A 19,782-nucleotide genomic window follows, 5' to 3' on the forward strand; every position below is an offset into this window, starting at 1 on the left:
CTTAAAACAAACCATGCAAAGAGCTTATACAGTAAACACCATCAAATATACGTTTTTTTGACGGAACCATAAAAGATAATTAAAAAAGAATACTACTATTTGATTAGTTAGATCAATTTAAGAAAATTAAATACTTGTAAAAAAAGGTTATAACCGGAGTTATTGTTGCGAAAAAGGTGATGATGTATTTTAAAGTTCCTTTCTACGCATTTTTTTCCGCTTATCTTCCGTCCTCTTCAATCAACGATCTTTTTTTCCTTTCACAATTTTTTTTTTATCCTTTCAAGTCAGTCTAATTCATAAAATTCATCAAATCAATTAATCTGTATTTATACGAAATTGAGAACAGAACCTTAGAAATCAAATTCGTTTGCGTTTCCATAGAAATTCTATATGTTTATTGAATTTTCTTTTTAAATTATTTGAATTTAGTGATTCAAATATTGCTTAGTTAATATTTTTGGTAGCTAGCTAGATACTTTGTGAAAATCAAATTCGGTTCTCTACTTCTCTTGAACTTATTTGTTAAAATCCGTTATTTTCTATTTCTCATTTCTTGTTTGTTTATGTGATTGTACTATAATTTCACCAATTTTCTTCCTTTATTATTTCTATCAAATTCCCTGTGTTATTTACTAATTCTCCTTTTTCCTATTTATTATTTATTTACTGTTTACTTGACATTATTACTTGTCTATTTATTACTTGAAAAGATAACTATAGTCGTCTACCTCGATGAAAATTAAAATTAAAGTTTTTGACGAAATTCTATCAATCAGCATGTTAATTTTTATTTTTATTATTATATTTTTAATTCAAAGATAAATTAGGATTAATTTAAATTTGATTCGTTAAAAATAGGTTTAAAGATTATATCTGATTTGATTTGAAATTAGAATTTAATCAAGTTATGTGATTATATATAGAAAGATAAAATTGAAAATAAAAGAGTTTAAATAGGGTAAAATTGAAAGAAAAAAAGTACAACAAAACTTGGTATCCCCTTGAAATATAAGTGTAGATACAACCTATACTTTTGGAGAGAGATAATGATAAGCTGGTGGGTGAATGGTTGAATAGATAAACATAGTGTGGGATCTAGTTGCTTGTTTGTTATTACAAGCCTATATCGTGTCTGACATTAAATATTTTTATCCACTTTAACTCCCAAAATCCTAAAATCACCAAAATTCTAAAATCATTCTGATTTTGCATTACCCAAAATCCTCTCTCTTCCACAAACAGAAACACGAACCTGCTGCTTCGCTCTGCGCCGCGCCTTCGCCTCACCTCGCTCCGCGCCTCCGCCTTGCCTCGCCGCCTTTGCCGTTCATCAAACTTTTTAGTCAAGCTCCCCCACTCCTCCGGCAGCGTTTTCCGGCAATCCAGCACCGTCCTTCCTTGTTCTCAATCGTTTAGTTTTGGTTTGTTTCTATTCATCCTTACCAAGTTTTTTCTCTTATTTATTCTTCTTTTATGTTCTTTCAATGGTTGTTTTAGTTTTTATTTTGAACATTTTAGTTTAGTTTTGGTTGTTTTTTTGGTGTGTTGTTTCGCTGAAGTACTGTTCTTCTATTATGTTGATTTTTTTTTTCAAACAAGTGCCTATTTTGTGAAGGAGAAGGGATTTTTTTCAAAAATTGTGACTTGATTTTTTTCTTTCTGTTATTTGAGATTGATTTTCATGTGGTTTTTGCACTGTAGCCTTGAAATCGAAATGAAATTTTGTAGATATTATTAATTATAGGTTTTCTTTGCTATGAAATGCATCTCAAGAAATTATTTTATTAGCTTACTGAATTGTGCTACAAAGATGTGTGAATAAAGTGTGTGAGAGGAATCTTCAGGTTGGTAACTTAGAAGAGGTTTGGATGAAGATCAAAGGATTCATTATTTGAGTTTTAGTTTTGAATTTGAATTTTCATTGAACTCACAAGGTTCGTTGAATTTCTTAGAATTCAAGGAGCATTAATTAGATGTTCACAAGGTTCTTTGAACTCACAATGCACTACCGTACAATTCACAGGGTTTGCTACAGCTTTTGAGTTATTCTGATCAATTTTAATCACGAATTATTATAAGCAATTGAGCATGTTCAATTTTAATCACAAAAAAAAAACAATTGTATTGTTGATCCATGTTTCTTATTGAGTTTTCATTTTGTGAAAATAACCGATTTTTAAACTATGAATAAACGATTTTTTTTAAATAACCGGTATTTAAACTATGAATAAATGGTTTTTTAAAATAACTGATTTGGATGATTTGTGGTTTGAAGAAAAAAATGGATGTGAAATGTAGGGTTTACAGTGGTGTGGGTGGGGATGTTAATAAAAAAAATAGTATTATGGGTGTGTGCACAAGAGAAAAATGTTGGATGACTCAAAAAGTCATGCCACCAAACCAAAGTAATATGTAGCTATGATTAGGGCAGATATACTATAGGAGTAACGGGGCTCTTGCCTCCGCAAGAAAACAAAAAACTCTTAGTTATAGACTCACTAATCTACGCACATGTTTTTTTTTTTTTTTTAATAAATTTACAAAAGTTAAAATCACACTTTTCATTTTTCCCAGTCTTACCATTGATAATGAAAAAATAATTAAACATTTTCAATTTTACAAAGATGGTTAAATCAGTGGTTGTTGCTGCCACAAATGAAAACTATATACATGATGATCTTGTATTATATGTCCTTTCAACCTTTCAAAACTGCCAATTAAATAATTGATGTGTTTTGGATGTGTAGCAAATTATGGTCCATCTTAGTTGAAAACCCTCATTTCATGAACTTCTACCGCACCCATTTCATATCCATTAACCATTCTGATCACAATGATACATTTCTCCTCATAAATCATCCTGAATTTTCTGTGACATGATTATAGTTACCATGGCAAATTATATTTGCTCTCTGATGAGAGGTTTGGTTATGAGTTATGACCAAGTTAGGGATGACTTTTGTTCACCTAGGCGATCAATTTGTGCCACCAAAAGATGTATGTTATAACCCTTTGTTTGAGATATATAGTCTAAGAAGTAACTCTTGGTAGATACTCGACATCAATAGGCCTGATTGGTATTATGGTCAGCCGTTTGAAGATGGTGTCTAAGTGTACATGGATGGAGTGTGTCATTGGCGGGGTATACATTATGAATCACATAATGTTGGAGAAGAGTTTTTGGTGTCATTTGACTTGAGCGATGATGTGCTCTTTACAACACCCATGCCTTTAGACATGAGTGAAAATCCTGATATAAAATTCATAGTGAGATACTTGGTGGTATTGACTCATTGCTTCGATCTCAAATTATTACGGCGATACTACTTTTCACATGTCAATATTGGGTGAACTTGGTGTGAAAGAATTATGGATCAAACTCTTTATTTTTGGGCCCATACCTTCCATTGACCGTCCCATTGGAGTTGGGAAGAAATGATACATTTCTTTATTAAAAATGATTGTATATTGGTACATTTTTCTCACACAACTTTCTTTTTATATTCATTTAAAAAATGAAGAGTTATATATGATTTTGTTAAGTGAGTATTGCCGATGCACGGTACAAGTACCTACACTAGTAGAAGAGAAAAGAAAAGTTCAGAGACCCACAATTATATTACCTCTTCTCAATTTCTCTCCCTTCTCTTTCTCTATTTCCCCACTCTCTCATTAATTTCTCCCAAATCAATCAGTGTTGGTTAAACTTTAGGGAGGTAAGTGAGTTTTCCCGACAAATAAAAGTGGTGAATTTATGTCTACAGAATAGAAGATGGGTGTCATTTAAGCATAAAGAGAACAATGGAACGAAGTTAATCCCCATGATTGTTTTCACAATCGCCGTGATTCTTTTCACCCCTGTACTGTAACCTAGTTTCCATTTACTGTTTCAGTTTCAGTATATATGAATATATGATTATAAAGTTAATCTTTGCAATTATGATTTGTGTGTTTGTTTCCTTATAATAACTCTTTCTTTTTATTTTTTTTTTATTTAATCAATATGTTTTTTTCAACTCTCACTAGGTTTGAAGTAAAATTGTGAATTGGATCCATTTGTTGAGTTCAAAGTTGAAAATAAGAGATGGCTGGGCAATCGGACCATGAGCTCTCACTGTTTTCAGCCGAGGAGGTATGAATGAATTAATGAATAATATATTATTTACATTGTTTCTTAAAATTATTAATATATATTAGGGCTTGTTTTGTTTGTCAAAAATTAGCTTGAGTTCATCGCTGAGGACGAGATTGTGGACATCGTGCCTAATCTCAAAATGGATCCACTCTGTCTCATCTCTGTAAGTCTCAAACACATCAACATTCTTTCTTTTTACATATAGTTTTGCATTATATTGATTTGTTTTATCATTAATGACAATGGCAGGGAGATTTTGGCCCATTTACGCCACAAATTGTTACTCAAGTACCGCTTTGGTTGGCCATTGCTCTCAAGAAGAGAGGCAAGTGTTCCATTTGCCCTCCCCAATGGATGACTGTTGGTGAGCTTTCTTTCTTGTTTTTTATCCCCAAAATAGTTTTCAAGTGCGGTTGTTGTTACATTGCGATCTTTAATGCTGTGGAAAATTGCGGATAAATGTGGTTGAGTTTCCATGATCTAACAATGGCAATGTTTTAGTTGGTGGACTAGGCCATATACTAGAGGTGCTCAATTGCGATATATATGACAATAAAGGATAGTAGAGGAGTGAAATTTGAAGAATGTGGTTGTGATTTTCATTTTTTGTTCTAACAATTTTTATGTTATTTTTTTTACTCAATGCCCTTCAACGGCAAGCTTATGTCAGTGTTGTCAAATAACGACACTATAGCATAGTGGTATTTTAACAAAGACTATTGTTTTGCAAAATGCGATTTAGTACAAACTTGAAAGTGTTGTCAATTAGCTGCAATAGAATTGCTATGACACTTTAGTGTGGCAGAATTTGAACAAAGTGATATTTTCCGGAATGACAACAGTAGCTACTGTTGAATTCTGATTTGTGCTTAGGTTTTCAACAATTTTCTGTTTTATTGTTTAGAACTATTTATTTTTATATTGCTTGTTTTTGCTTACATGATTAATCAACTTGCGCTTTTAAATTTTCCTGTTCTTTGGTTGGTGGTTTACATGTGGACAGTAGTGCTGTTTTGATCTTTTTCCAGTTTAGAATTTGTTGGTAAAAGTAATAACTGGATGTTAAGACTTAATATTACTCCAACAAATTTGTTTGTGACTAGAGAAGTTGACTCAAGTGTTGGAGGTAGAGCGAGACTCTCAAGAGATGTCGGAACATTTGCCATTTCATTATGTAGAAATCTCAAGACTTCTTTTTGACCAGTAAGTTTAGAGACAAATAATGACGTTTTCTGTTAGATACTATTACTTTACTATATTAACTAACTAACTAATTATACTATTTTTATTTTTAGTGCACGTGACAACATCCCTGACGCATACATGGTAAGTTAAAAGAAGTTAGACTTCCCAGAAATATGTTGCAGGATTTTCTTCTGACACTTTGCTTATTTCTCTTGTGAAGGTGAGGTCTCTAATTGAGGACATCAGAGATGTAAGGTTTCATAAAGTTGAAACTGACTTGGAGGGATTCAATGGTCGTACAATAGCCGTGAAGGTAATTTCTCTAGTTTTTTCGGTGGTACAATGGTCGTTAAAGTCTGGAGTGCAACTCTGATTGTGAAGTGTAACTTTTTTTTTACATTAGGATTTTATGTTGATCTAATTACAGTATTTTACCCAACCAATGTTGTGCGTCTATGACAAATTTTAGATTTTGAATGTTTTAGTTTTATGCTCCATATCTCTTTCATATTAGGACAGGTTGAACTGAATGCAAGCCACCAAACAAGACAATTTTAGCTCTAACAAAAGTGCCGCTATGTGTTAGAATTGATGACAAAGTCTGCATTCTACTTAGAGAGGCTCGTAATTATCTCCAAAATTTGTTTGAAATATAGTGGACATAGATTGGATAATGGTTCTCTTAGACTTTCATTTTTTTTATTGGCATGATGAAGTGGATGCAAATGCATCTACCATTTTTAAGTTATTTTTCCAGTTTTTAGTTGTTTTCGTGTGAGATTAGTGTTGTCAAATAATAGCACCACAGCGTTTTGGAATTGGGACAAACTACTACTATTATGCGATACAAGATTTAGTACAAATTGTTGTTAAATTGAGGCTATAGCTTATAGCGGGAATCAAATGAACCACTATTTTCTACATTTTGCGATTGACAACACTTTGAGGGAGAGAAAATCTTGCTGGAAAATATATCTTTATTCCTATGCTGACAATTTACATCATAATTCTTGGTATATTGCAGATAAAAAATTTATCTGCAATGGAAGTGAACATTGTTCGCCCATTTATTGGAAGAGCTTTACAAGCATTCTACAAGCATGATAGTTCAGAGTTGATCCCAGACCCAGAGCGAGCTCCTGATAGACGGCCGCAAGTTGCCCACAATGCCCCAAGAGTATGTTTATTCGATATACTCAGAAATGTTTCACGTACTAAAAAATCTATACATTTACTTGTTTGATACACATTTTTTTTAAAATTTATTAACTATAATTCGACAGTGTAAATATGTTTTACAAATATGTTCAATCATATTTCATTGTCTTGTTATGTCAAAATGAGTTCTACGAAGAAGATGGTATATTATGATTGAATGTCTATATAAAACTTGCTTACTACACCGTAAGTGTAAAGTTATTGAACTTTATTTTTACTTGTAATGACATGGTGATTTCCTTGAATCTTTTGATACATTTTTACTGGCCTACTCATTTTTTCTATTATTGATAAAAATTCAATATAATTAGTTTTTTAAATGTTGAAAGACAAAATTGTTTTGATTTATAATACATGCATATTTTTTTTTTTCAAAGGGAATGGTTTTAATGCAGCTGGTATTTGTTTATGCAGAGGCAACTACGAAGATAATTGTGCATAACTTTTTGGCAACAACACTTTTAGATTGGTAAATCTGTCTGGCTTCAAAGGTATACACATTTTTTCCTGAGAAATACTTTGGGAGATATCTTCACCGTTGATTTCAAAATAGGTGGTACGGATTTAGTTGAATCTTTAGAGAGATATCTTCACTGCTGATTTCATTATAAAATAGGTGGTATGAATTTAGTTGAATCTTCATAGAGCAATGTTCTTTGTATTTTTATGTAGTTAGTTCGGTTGGTAATTTAAATTATTTAATTCCGAACTTGTACTTCTTACATGTAATCAATTCTTATCTGAAATTAAAATGGTTAAGAAGTAAATGAGTAAATAAGCTGCTCATTTTTAATTTTAGAAAAGAAACCTCAAAATCTTTGATACTCTTCTGTAGAGACATGCCAATGATTTTTATATTTTATCTAACAGGTTTATTACTTTAAAATTGATATTGCCTTTAAATACATGTTAGAATTGAGTATACAACTATTAATTCTTTTAATTTCTCTGCAACTAAAGAAATTATATTATTAACTTTTAATTCTCCATATAAATAATGCATGTATATTATCTGAATTTGTACACTGGATGAGAGGCAAAGTTGTCAGCTTTTAATTATTAGTTACATCAATCTCCACCAACACCATACCTTTTTCTTCTATAAACTCAATGTATTTTGAATTGCTTCCCTCCATAAAACAAGAAGAAACAATAGATAATTCCGCATGTTACAAGTTATGTCTCTGTATTGTTTATTAGGCATCTGATCTCATGCATCCAAACCAAAGTGAAAACAAAGACGGTCAAAAGCAGCATGTACTTGCACTGTGCCTGTTTAAAGTAATTAGACAAATATAAATTTAAACGTTATAATCTAAATATGCATACAGTTTTAACAAAGGGCTTAAAGTTCAAGGAAATGGATGCATTGAAGGTTTCAATCATAGCCTTCATCTCTACAACAATTCTACTGGTTCTATTTCCAAAGGACTGGACTTATGTCGCTGTTTTTAGATTTCAATCTACTACAATAGAAATAAATTAATCCTTTTCTATTGTAATATAATTTTAATTAAATTTGACTCTATATAAAATCTTAAAAAATAGACAGAAAATATTAAGTAAAGTAGGAATAGAAATAGAGAAAAAGGGGATTTTAGGATAAATAATTTTTCTCTTTTTAGAGTTCGATTTTATCTTGTTTATATTGAAATAGCGATGTAGTGAAATAACGGAAAAATAAAAAAGAGTGTGAATTTGATTCACTAAGGGTCCATTTGATGTGTAAGATAAGATAAAGACATGATATGATACATATTTCATTATGACATGATAAAATATAGGCTAAATAGCATCAACGATCTCTTAACTTAATTTTAATCAACGTTTTAGTTCTTTATTTTGTTTTTCCGATTTAGAAAACAGATGATGTGTATATGTTTCTCTAGACGTAACAAAATACAAAATAAAAATAAAGTTTAATGTTTTTCATATTTTCTAAGTAATTTTGAGTTGTTGTGTTCAAGTAAATTTTGTTTTCTTGAGTTGTTTTTCAATGGTGATAACCTTTTATAAATATTAGTTTGAACTATCAGATTACTCCAACGTTCTTCTTTTCAACATTCCTCTTCCAAAGTTCTTCATATTTTATTTATGTTTGGTTATATTCAATGACTTTATCGTTGCTTTGATTTCTTCTGATCTTAGATTTGATTTGTCAAAATTAGTCGTCCGTTGCTTTGATTTCAATATGATCTTAGCTTTGATTTCTCAAATCCGTTGCCATGGTGTTATGATGACATCATTAATCTTTCTTAGATATTTATTTCATTCCATACGGTGTCATAATTAAAAGTAACTTACTGGATACTTTAATTTCTTCAATTCTAAAAAAAAGTAACCGATTGGAAATATATTTGAGCATATATCTTTAGAGCATAGGCACTTACCAGAGTCGTTGACTTTTATCACATCAATTGAGTTTTTAGAATCATTGAATTTTTCAAGCATGATTGATAATTGATAAGTTGACGTTTCTCCGGAGGCGTTGACATTTCTTTAGAGTCGCTAACTTTATTTAGAGTCAAACGAACTGGACGCTTGATGTAGTCATAGGAGGCGGTGTTTTATAATTAGAGTCAGATGATATGATGCAGATGTTAGAGGCAGAGCCAATCATCTGCTTGTCTTGAATTACTGGCAGAAGCAACTTGCAGAGGCAGATGCAACTTTGTCATGTTGCATATTAGAGTAAGATCGAACTAGCTGTTTTGTCAGAGGCAGCTTATCAGAACGTGTTTCCTTTTCTTCAAAGTGAGTTCTTCATAATGAGATCTTTAGAGTGATATCTTCAGAGTCAATGGAGGATGAAGGTGCAAACACGAGAAAAGAGTTGAATTGTGTTTAATTAAGTTGATAACTTTTTCATTATTTGATTAATCTGGTTTAGGCTAAATGATTTACTTGAAGTAGAAGCAATAACATAACTAAGGAGTGCATGAATAAAGTGACACAAGCAATTTATATTGGTTCACCACTAACTTGGCTACATCCAATCCCTTCACTCAGAAAGATTTAATCCACTAATTAAATAACTTGAATTACAAAGCACCTGATCTTACAAGTCAGTCTTCTCAAGCAGCGTAACAACCTCAAACTTTTGAGGAACACGCACACCTTGACTCTACCACTCAATTCTTCTCCACGCAATCTGACAACCCCAGATTGTTAAAGTCACACTAAGATCACTATCGGGTTTGAATACAAACGTTTGGAACTTGAGTAGTTGTTTCTAACAAGTTGATTATAACAATGACTATCACACTATAAGAAAAAGACTTACAAAATATTTCTCACTCGACAAGTGTTTATCTCTTTGAACTCTAAGATGAATTTGGAACTTTGAGCTTGAGTTATTTTACTCTTTTTTTTTCAATGATCTTCTTCTTCAGCCTTGAATATCTATTTATAGAAAAAGTTAGAGCTTCAATTTAGTCTTTACTTAGTTCTGAATTGTATATTCATTCCTAACTTGATCAACAATGATCTTATTCAAAAATAATTTTGAATAAGATGTTTTTTGATAATATGTTATTTAGTAAATTCTTTATTTCTGAAACTAATCTAAGTAGTTCGTCTAGATTGATTATGTTCCTATTTTGTTTATATTGATTTGTAAATTCTTTAGTTTGATATTGTTCGTATTTTGTTATGATTGAGTTTGTAAATTCATCAAATTAATAATGTTCGTATTTTGTTAAGGTTGCTTTCGCAAATTCTTGAGATGAAACTTCCTTCATATTGTTTGCTTTGATATGGGCAAGAACATAGTATTCGACCAATTCTTAAACTTTCACAAGTAGGAATATAACTAAGTCCAATTCAGCATTTTGCCATTTGTCAAAATCTGAATAATATCTTTGCAAATAATAAATGTATCTTCTTGTGAGTATTTCTTCTTGTAAACAATTATTGATCATATTTTCTTCCATACTCTGTACAGTCAAATATTTTGTTCTCATAAAATATTTTTTTAACATCAAAAGTCTAAATATAAAACCTATTTGGTTCCAACAAGAGTGAGATGATATGGTGCGGATGTCAGAGGTAGAGCTAATCATTTGCTTGTCTTGAATTACTAGCATAGGCAACTTGCAGGCAGATGCAACTTTGTCATGTTGCATATCAATGTCAGATGCAACTAGTTGCTTTGTCAGAAGCAACTTATCAGAATGTGTTGCATTTTCTTTAGAGTGAGATCTTTAAAGTGAGTTCTTCATAATGAGATATTTAGAGTGAGATCTTCAGAGCCAACGGAGAGCCCGTGTTTTTCCTATGCTACGTTTCTTCTGATTACTTTGTTTACTCTGATAATTTCGATTACTTCGTTTCCTCTGATGTCTTTGTTTCATATGATATCTTCATTTACTTCATTTCCTTTTATCACTTTTTTTCCTCTAATATCTTTGTTTACTATGTTTCCTCTTATCACTTGTTTTCCTCTAATATCTTCGTTTACTCGGTTTTCTCTTATATCTTCGTTTACTCAATTTTCTCTAATCACTTCATTTCCTCTTATTTTTTTCCTTTCCTCTTATATTTGTTTCATCTAATATCATATTGTTTTCTTTGATTCTTTGTTCTATTTTCTGCATGCTCAATCAAAATATTAGTGCATTAAATTATTCCCACAAAATACCTTTTGTTATCATCAAAACAAGATAAGAAATTGTTTTTCAACCCATCTTGGTTCTAATAGATAAATTTTTGGATTATTTTCACCCGAATTCTTGTAAAATAAAAGTATAATTTTTATTCCCTATAAAATCATCCAACAAAGAGTTTTAGTCCATTTTAAAATAAAACATTTAATTGTTTCAACTTAAAAAAATTTGAATAATTTTTTGTTAGAATGTTTATAAAATTATAAAACTTAATCTAAAAAAATTTAATTTTTTTTAATTTTAGATTAATTAAATATAAAAAAGGAAAACTAAAAGTAATGAAAATGCAGATATGAAAACCGAATGTTGAACTCATTTTTCGATGAGGAAGTTTTTTAAGTTGTTAACATGACTTCAAAAAATTGATTAAAAAATATATGTTAACTTAATAATAATGATCAAAATTACAGGCATGATAATAATACACAATTAAAAGTCGTATTTTTATTTTAAAAAGTCTAAATTTAAAATTTTATAAGAAATTAAAAATATATTTAATTTTTTGTTTATTTATTTATACCGAGAAAATAACAATTTTATGCTAGTCTTGTTCAATTTGGAAGTTGGGTTTTTCCTTGTGACATAATTATTATTTACTCTTCTTTTCAATTCATAGCTCTCATGTCAGTATCCACAGAGACCGAAACCCCTTCTTTCGTGCTTCTGAAGTTCACTATAATCTTCAAAGAATTCTTCAATCATGCCCTAAAGTAACATCGTTTTTTTCTCTTCTATTCTATTTTTTTTCCTCATTATAAATATTAATTTTTAGAGAATTTGATTTATTTGGAACTCGAGGGAGAATTATCATTATGAATTTGGAGGTGACATAATGCTAACACTTTGATGAAGAATGATTATGCACTATTATATATTATAATAATTTGTTCAATTATTATGCACCATTATGCACTATTTAAGATCGATAAAATTGAAATTTAATATTTTTTTAATTTTTTCAATAAATTCATGTAATTCTTAATAGACTTTAATATAAGAACATAATTTTTCAATCAACTTCTAAATAAGTAAGTAGACTAAAAAGAATTAAAGTGAGATAGATATTAAATTCTTAAAATAAAACATGAAATTATTTTAATCTAAATCATAAAATTATATAAATATTATTATTTGATACTCTATATGATCAATAATAAAATTTATTTATAATAGATTTTAAATATCTCTAACAAAAAATTATTTATTATTCAGTATTTTGTACAAGGAGAAGTAAAAATAACTTATTTTGAAGAAAAAAATAAATTGAAAATAAGGTATGTAATTTAAAGTGAAATAGGTCACGTGACATTCGAATTCAATTAAGAGGAGGACGATACCATATTGAAGAAGGAAATAAAGGCACAATTTAACACAATCGCAAAAGCACTTCTTCCCGCCGCGGTTTCCGACTTGAAACTTCTAGTCTTTGATTTCAGGTTCTATTTCCTTCCTTCAATAACAACATTCATTGCTTATTTGCTTCTCTTCTATGCTATGTTGTTTTTTCTGTTTTAATTGTTCCCCGTGCGTCCAATTTCATTTTCATTTTTAGAATTTCATGTTCTTAGTGTTCTTAGGTTTTGCAATTGAAATGCGTCCAATTGTTTCTGTTTGTTATTTTCAGCATAGACACACTCTATTCCAAACCCTGTTTCAAAAATGGATAAATCAGTGTCTGCTGCTGCCACAAATGAAAAGGTTAGCAACTGTATACATAATGATCTTGCATTATATGTCCTTTCAAAACTTCCAATTAAATCAATGTGCGCCACCAAAAGATGTATGTTATGACCCCTTGTTTGAAATATATAGTTTAAGAAGTAACTCTTGGAAGATACTCGACATCGATATGCCTGATTGGTATTATGGTCAGCAGTTTGAAGGTGTCGAAGTGTACATGGATGGAGTGTGTCATTGACGGGGTATACATTATGAATCACATAATGTTGGAGAAGAATTTTTGGTGTCATTTGACTTGAGCGATGAGGTGTTCTTTATGCTGTAAGCTATATGCTATAGCTAACAGTTTCACTATCCGATATAAGCTAACAGTTTCACCTTGTTGAACAAAGTCTATGCAGCAAGAAAAAAGAAGTTGAAAGGATAAATGGATGCTTGTTTGTTATGTTCTTAATTGAAAGGTTATCATTAACTTGCTGTTGACAGTTATGATTTTATATGGATGGTAGTTGGCTGAAGTTGGAAATTCTCATGAACCTGAAAAAACAATCTCAGAGCTAGTCGATTTCCTTGATTCTTTATTGGATGATACTCTGTCTGATCCAGATAATGAACTTAAAGAGAACAATGCATTTGAAGCTTTGTCTGAGATCTATCAATACATCTGTTCTCCATCTCTTGACCAGGTGAGTTACCTATTTCAGTGACGTTTCATAATTGTTTCACTGTTTATCGTATAAGAGCTTATGTATAAGTATTTTGTACAATTGAAGAGTTTATTGGTGTAAACCTTGCATCAGCTCTGTATAAATTGTTTATATAAGCTACTTGGAGAGCTTATGAATTAAGCTCAAAGCAATTTCTTGACATGTCATAAGCTATTTTTATGAGCTCTTCTGATCATGTACACTAGTGTTTGTGTCATAAGCCCAAATTAAGCATTTCAAAATTCAAATGCCCATATAGACTTAGAAAATAGAAATCAAACAACATAGAGACATTTCATTATTATTTGGAGCGTGTCTTCTTCAAGCTCACAGTAACATGTATGTTTTATTGAAGAGAGCGATTATGAGTGCCTTATTGATTATTTGGTGATTTGACAGGAAGTTGTTGATGCTCTTTCCTTTGAACTTCCAAAGGCTGTTTCCAAGTTTGCTGGCATTTCAAGAAATGTTTTGAACATGGCAATTAGCATCATTGATCAGTTTATAGTAAAATGTGGTCCAAGGGATATGCTTTCAATTCTCTGTGATGTGAGTCTATGTCTTTATTTATGTTTAAATGTATACTTCAGTGCTTAAAAGATATGCGTGAAATCTCGTTAGTTCCTCCATTAATTAAAGATATCAAATTGGTCCTTCACTGATAATTACATTTGATTAGTTTCATCCTTTTAGGGAGACTGATTTACTATCACTTTAAGAGCTTATTTGATGGCATTAATGAGGGACCAATTTGATGTATTGCTAAATGGACGACCACCTTGACGGCACATATATCTTTTAAGTCCAAAATGAAATTTACTGATTTAACTAGACACTGCTTGTTGTTCATATCTTTATATATCTGTTTGCTTACTCCATAGGTAGAGATGAAGTATGTTCGTTGAGTGAATTTTTTAATGGGTGTTTACAGAAAACTTCTATTATACTTTTGTTTTAGTACCTTCTGTGCCTAGTTGGCCATTGAATGAATATTAATGTAGAACCCAGATAGTCAATAGCACAGTAGAACTATGATATTTTTGTCACTTTTTGCTAGCTTTTAACTTCCATTGTTCTTGCTAACTCAGAAATATTTACATTCTATCTCATGGCCATACATCCCAAAAAAAAAATTAAATTTTCTCAGAACCATATCCTGTTAACATTCAAAGAACTAGAGATCAGTGGTAGTATGACATTTAATTTATTTATTTTTGGTTAATGTCTTGATCCTATGCTTCTATTAATTTAATTTAAGCAGACATTAGGTTATTCAAGTAAGGTGACCAAGGCTGCCAGTTACATTGTCCCTCCTTTATCAGGGCTCTCAAAGGGTAATTTTGCAGTGAACTTTTTTATTACTGGATATAATGTATAACTGTAACTGCTGTTCAATAAAGAAAGATGGCAGCAATCACCTTGTCAATTTCTTGCTGATGTAGGGCTCTGCAGGATCATGTTCTTTTTCTTGTTTCTTTTAGCATGTTGAATTCCTGATTGGATTAATTTTTTATGAACACACTTATGGTTATCTTGAAAGAATTATATTTCATTTGTTTTTGGGTGAAAAAGTGTAACATAAAAAGTTCAATGCTGCTTTTGGATGATATTCAAGTTGTTATTTGGATATCTGAAATGACAGAGCTTAAATGGAATAAGAACTTCAGCCTTCCTATACACTGAGGACTAAACAAACCATATTTTGAAAAGAGATTTATATCAATTCACCAAATAATAATAATAATAACTTTTAAGGTCTTTAGCTTCAGCTTCATGTCAAATCACCAATAGTCTTGTTAGCTGTCAATTGTACAGCAGATTTTATCGGGGTTGTCACCAACGGGAAATTTGTTTAATCACTAGCTATCATGTTCAAGTTCAAGGTATCTTTGTTGTTGAAATGCAAAACCTAAATGCTAGTTTTGGGCTGAGCAGTTGTCTCACACTTTCAATGACTTGACCCCACATTCCTTGGAAGTTTTCATTCATACCTATTTTTCCTTTTCAGTTTTTACCTCCATCCGAAGGCGTCAGTTTGAGCAAGTAAAAGAAGCCGTTCCTATGATTCTTAATGTAGTGAAGGCTGTATCTTTGGAGTCAGATGAAGCAGAACTTGATGATGTCTTTGACAGAGCTGTTGAGATTGCAAATTCTATTAATGAAGTTTGCAATAAGCTGGTGGGCTGTCTATTTTAAAAAAAATATATCTTTTCCTTTGTTAGGAAAACTTAAATTACTGATTTATTTTCAATTTTTTTGCTGACATTTTTTCACCTATACAACAGGATAATGCTGCAAAGGAGAAGCTCCGAGCTCTTCTTGGTCTATATGTCTTGCAATGCTTGGTAGTTGCTCTGTACTGCATTAAAATTTTATAATTATTCTTATTTGTATTACTTTCGCCTTCACTTCAGTAAAATTATTACTCACGGTTTTATGTACTGTAATGTGATTTAATATGTTGCCATGCACTGTTCAGGCTCTTGTTCCAGCTAGTCTAAGTTATGAAGCTTCCAGCTGTCATTCATTAGTATCACAACTGTCACAAATTTCATCATATTGTGGTTTATCTTATCTCAGTCTCTTAACAACTTATGATGTTGAGGCTGTGGCTTGCACCGTTTTTGGAGGTAGTGCTCTTAGGTTACTCTGTGTCTGGTCTGTTTTTAATTTATTTCAATCTTTACTTAGCACTGTTGAAACCATTTTTTTAATCCATGTCAATTTCCCAGAAAATAAAGATGATTGTATGGGTTGTTTATCTCATGTCAAGCATGGTGCCGCCCTTTCAGGTTTGTGTTAGGGCAATTACTGTTATTAAATCCTTGCCTTTTGTTTTATATCATTTGTGCATTTCCTTTTCACCAACCCATCAAATTCCATTTTTTTCAGTGATTTGGGGCCATGTCTCAGAGGAGGTTGCTCATGCTGCTAAAGAAGATATGATTTCTGTCAAGGATGAGCTTCGTAATAACCAGATCAAAAGGTGGCAAGCAATAGGAACATTGAAACATGTACTTTCCTTTGTAAGTCTGCCGTGGGACTTAAAGAAACATACTGTCAACTTCTTGCTTTGCATCACAGATGGAGATGTCTGTCGAAACTGCAATGAAGAATATTTCGAGTGGTCATCTTACATGCCAAATCTTTTCTCTGCTCTTCAGGTACTGCAATTTCTGACTTCAATATGTTTCTCATCGCTCAGTCTTTTACTTTTTCAACTAGGAAGATACTGGCTTGTTCTTCACTTTTGATTACACTATAACCTTTCAGGCAGTTAAAATGGTTATCATGTATGCTCCAGACCCAGAACTTAGAAAAAATTCGTTCGCTGTTGTAAAAGGAGTGAGTTTCTAATACTCTACAATGCCTTTTAAGTTGAAAGTTCTTTTTTAATAGTTTGCGTACAATATTTAATGTGCATGTTATGAAATTGAGATAATATGTTAAATATCATGTTACTCAAAGGTACTGGCTGATATTCCAATTTCTCAAAGGCTTGACATCTTGAAAGCGTTGATTACAAGTACCGACTCTTCCTCCATGGTAATTAATTCTCTTGCTAGCAATTTTCTTCTCAAAGAGTGTTAGCAACATACCATCTGACTTTTCTTAACACAATGTCTCCTATTGATTGAAATTTATGGAGTCTCACTATTTTGGATATGGGTCTCACTAAATAATGTGAGTCTCACAGTGGGACCCATATAAATTTCAACTAATACAAGAGTATTGGATAAAGAGTATTAAAAAGTTTTCCTAACATGTCTCTTCTCTTAATCACTGTTCGTTTAACCATATTGTTTATTTAACTAACTGTAAGAATTAAATCATCTAATGGTGGTCTTGCACCTCTGTCTAGATTGCTATTTTGGTCGATCTTGTCCGGAGGGAAATGCACACAGAAATCTGCAGCAGTACGTCAATAGTAAAAGATGTCCAACAGATTAATAACAAGGCACATCAGGATATATCATTTTGGACTCCCAGTGTCCTTGAGTTGGTGGAGTCAGTTCTAAGACCTCCCCAAGGGGGACCTCCTTCCCTACCTGAGCAAAGTGATGCGGTATTCTTCCTGTTTCATGTGTATATCTTGAAATGCATCTATTTGAAGAAGCATTCTGCATTATTCTCTTTCTTTTTGGGGCCATGCATTGATTTGAAAAGAATTTAAGTCATAGCATTATTGTTTATAACCCGCAGGTGTTGTCAGCTCTCAACCTATACAGATTTGTACTAATGACAGAATCTACTGGTATGTAACATCAATGAGTTATCAACTAAAGCAATCAAAAGATGGTGAAAACTGAAAACTACATTACAAGAGTTTTTGATAAAAGTATATTTATTTTGAACAAGTGTTTTATTAGAAACAACTAATTTAAGTTAATGGGCCACTGGAATTGTTAATTGTTCCTGAGCAGAAATATTTTTTTCTTGGATTTTGGTTTAACAATTCGAAGTTGGCAAACTTGATCTAAAAGTATAATTAAGGTTTCCTTTTCACAATTACTTTTTGTTACAGGAAAGACAAACTATACCGGAGTCTTGTCGAGGGGCAGTTTACTGAAGGTCTACAATGAATGGTTGCTTCCTTTGCGTACCCTAGTGACAGGTATAATGGCAGAGAACAAGAGTGATTATGATGAGCTTGCAATTGACACTCTATGCACCCTAAATCCACTTGAATTGGTGTTGTATCGTTGCATTGAGCTTGTAGAAGAGAAACTAAAGCAAGTCACATAAGCTGTCTTGCTAGCCAAAGTATGTTTGAAATATTTTTTGGTACATGTCAGTTTTGAAATATGAAATTATTAATCCATGTCAAGGATTAACATATAGTTTCAATAGTAATTCTCCTTGCAGATGCGGTAAAATTGAACACATTTATTTTGAGTTATGCTTTGAGTATACACTGTTTTCTTCAGGAGTCGGCCTTTGTGTGAACTAGCAAATAGCAATAGACACGAATTCCTTTTCACCGAAGTCGGTAGTATACCTGGAAATGCCATTGTGTGTGGATTAGTAATGAAGAGTTACTTAGTTTAAGGGGATCGTAAATTCAAATCTTCGGGTTGTTTTTGTAGCAGCAGCAATGATGGTAAATGTTACAAATGTGTATGTGTATAATATGGAAGGAACAAAGATGACACATGGTATTTATATAATTATTTTGATTTTTCATTCTTCTCTTATATATGGTCACTAATCTTGATTGTTTAGTCATTTTTATGTGACATTTTTAAAGGCCACGGTGAGTTATCATGAGAAGTGCCTCACTTATGAGAGGGGATATTTGATTTAATAAAATTTCAAATAAATCCCAAAAATCTTTACCAGAATTTTTTTTGCCTACTAATATCAATTTTTTATGATCATTTTTTTCATGTCATTCCATCACACATGTTGCTTCATCTGCACAAACAACTTACCAAACTAATTCAATACTCTCTTTGACTACAAATTCCAACTTCCACCCCACTTTTGGCCACCTTTTACCCACTAACAAGTGTTCCTCCTCCTTTAACCATTGATCCAAAAACATTCCATACCTACCTCCCTCCTACTAGGCTGTCTTTCATTATAAATTTATAATGCTTTGGCTTTAGACATGCCCTATGAATCCTTAGGTATTCCTTACCACCTTTTCTTGAGTTTTTACTTATGATGATTTGCCTCCTTCCCAATTTTGTTTTGACATAATAATTTTCTCATTTTGAGTCTCAAAGATATGCTATGGCACCTCGTTCTTGGGAGATCAATATATTTTGGTACTCTGTGATATGTTATTTAATAGAAAATGTTATTTAGTAGCTATAGCGAAGCTACAGTAATATTATATAATGAAATTTGATCAAACCGCAAATTTCTTATAACTATTATTGACAACATTGAGTAAGACTCTCAATTAATGGAAGTAGAATCATCAACCTTAGTAGTCAATGTGGTCCAATACATACATATTAATCACACCTTTTTAAAATTGAACTAAGCATATATATACATTTTAATTAATATTTATTGATCTTATTATTAGCATGTGGTGTTGTTATATTTATTATTCACTCGTTTTGTATTTGTCAATAGTATTTTTTAATATCAGGTATGTTTTTTTCTAAGATGTTTCTAATATGGTTGATAATTTTTCCTTTATAATGTTTTTTTTAGTAATATATATGTTATATATATA

At 31.5% G+C, this 19,782-nt stretch overlaps 2 protein-coding genes across 4 annotated transcripts; both read left to right on the forward strand.

Annotated features, from left to right (window-relative positions):
* Window positions 1-1,031: 1,031 nt before the first annotated feature.
* Window positions 1,032-7,348, forward strand: LOC101496215 (DNA replication complex GINS protein PSF2-like). Of its 3 annotated transcripts, none has more exons than XM_004498715.4 (9): window positions 1,032-1,424; window positions 4,030-4,135; window positions 4,227-4,301; window positions 4,388-4,502; window positions 5,242-5,341; window positions 5,434-5,464; window positions 5,544-5,636; window positions 6,348-6,500; window positions 6,956-7,348. In XM_004498715.4, the coding sequence occupies exons 2-9, from the start codon at window positions 4,088-4,090 to the stop codon at window positions 6,971-6,973; spliced, it is 633 nt and encodes a 210-aa protein (XP_004498772.1). In that variant the 5' UTR covers window positions 1,032-1,424; window positions 4,030-4,087; the 3' UTR covers window positions 6,974-7,348. The 3 variants fall into 3 exon arrangements, with proteins under 3 accessions (XP_004498772.1, XP_073222952.1, XP_073222953.1); XM_073366851.1 differs by lacking the exon at window positions 1,032-1,424 and adding an exon at window positions 1,521-1,531; XM_073366852.1 differs by lacking the exon at window positions 1,032-1,424 and having other exon boundaries at window positions 4,201-4,301.
* Window positions 7,349-12,501: 5,153 nt separating this feature from the next.
* Window positions 12,502-18,776, forward strand: LOC101496540 (aberrant root formation protein 4). The gene is made up of 15 exons (XM_004498716.4): window positions 12,502-12,641; window positions 12,830-12,903; window positions 13,395-13,571; window positions 13,992-14,141; window positions 14,854-14,926; window positions 15,601-15,770; window positions 15,878-15,937; window positions 16,072-16,222; window positions 16,325-16,384; window positions 16,485-16,756; window positions 16,866-16,937; window positions 17,061-17,138; window positions 17,455-17,658; window positions 17,796-17,847; window positions 18,118-18,776. The coding sequence occupies exons 2-15, from the start codon at window positions 12,865-12,867 to the stop codon at window positions 18,336-18,338; spliced, it is 1,779 nt and encodes a 592-aa protein (XP_004498773.1). The 5' UTR covers window positions 12,502-12,641; window positions 12,830-12,864; the 3' UTR covers window positions 18,339-18,776.
* Window positions 18,777-19,782: the final 1,006 nt, after the last annotated feature.

Source organism: Cicer arietinum, chromosome 4 (genome assembly GCF_000331145.2).
Source record: "Cicer arietinum cultivar CDC Frontier isolate Library 1 chromosome 4, Cicar.CDCFrontier_v2.0, whole genome shotgun sequence".
NCBI classification, from domain to species: domain Eukaryota; kingdom Viridiplantae; phylum Streptophyta; class Magnoliopsida; order Fabales; family Fabaceae; genus Cicer; species Cicer arietinum.

Bases quoted from the DNA above. Each gene is read 5' to 3' on its own strand.
- LOC101496215 (XM_004498715.4), top strand. From the start codon at position 4,088: ATGGCTGGGCAATCGGACCATGAGCTCTCACTGTTTTCAGCCGAGGAG. The intron at 4,136-4,226 runs GTATGAATGAAT...GTCAAAAATTAG, and splicing joins CACTGTTTTCAGCCGAGGAG to CTTGAGTTCATCGCTGAGGA. The intron at 5,637-6,347 runs GTAATTTCTCTA...GGTATATTGCAG, and splicing joins GTCGTACAATAGCCGTGAAG to ATAAAAAATTTATCTGCAAT.
- LOC101496540 (XM_004498716.4), top strand. From the start codon at position 12,865: ATGGATAAATCAGTGTCTGCTGCTGCCACAAATGAAAAG. The intron at 16,385-16,484 runs GTTTGTGTTAGG...CATTTTTTTCAG, and splicing joins GCATGGTGCCGCCCTTTCAG to TGATTTGGGGCCATGTCTCA. The intron at 17,659-17,795 runs GTATTCTTCCTG...TATAACCCGCAG, and splicing joins TACCTGAGCAAAGTGATGCG to GTGTTGTCAGCTCTCAACCT.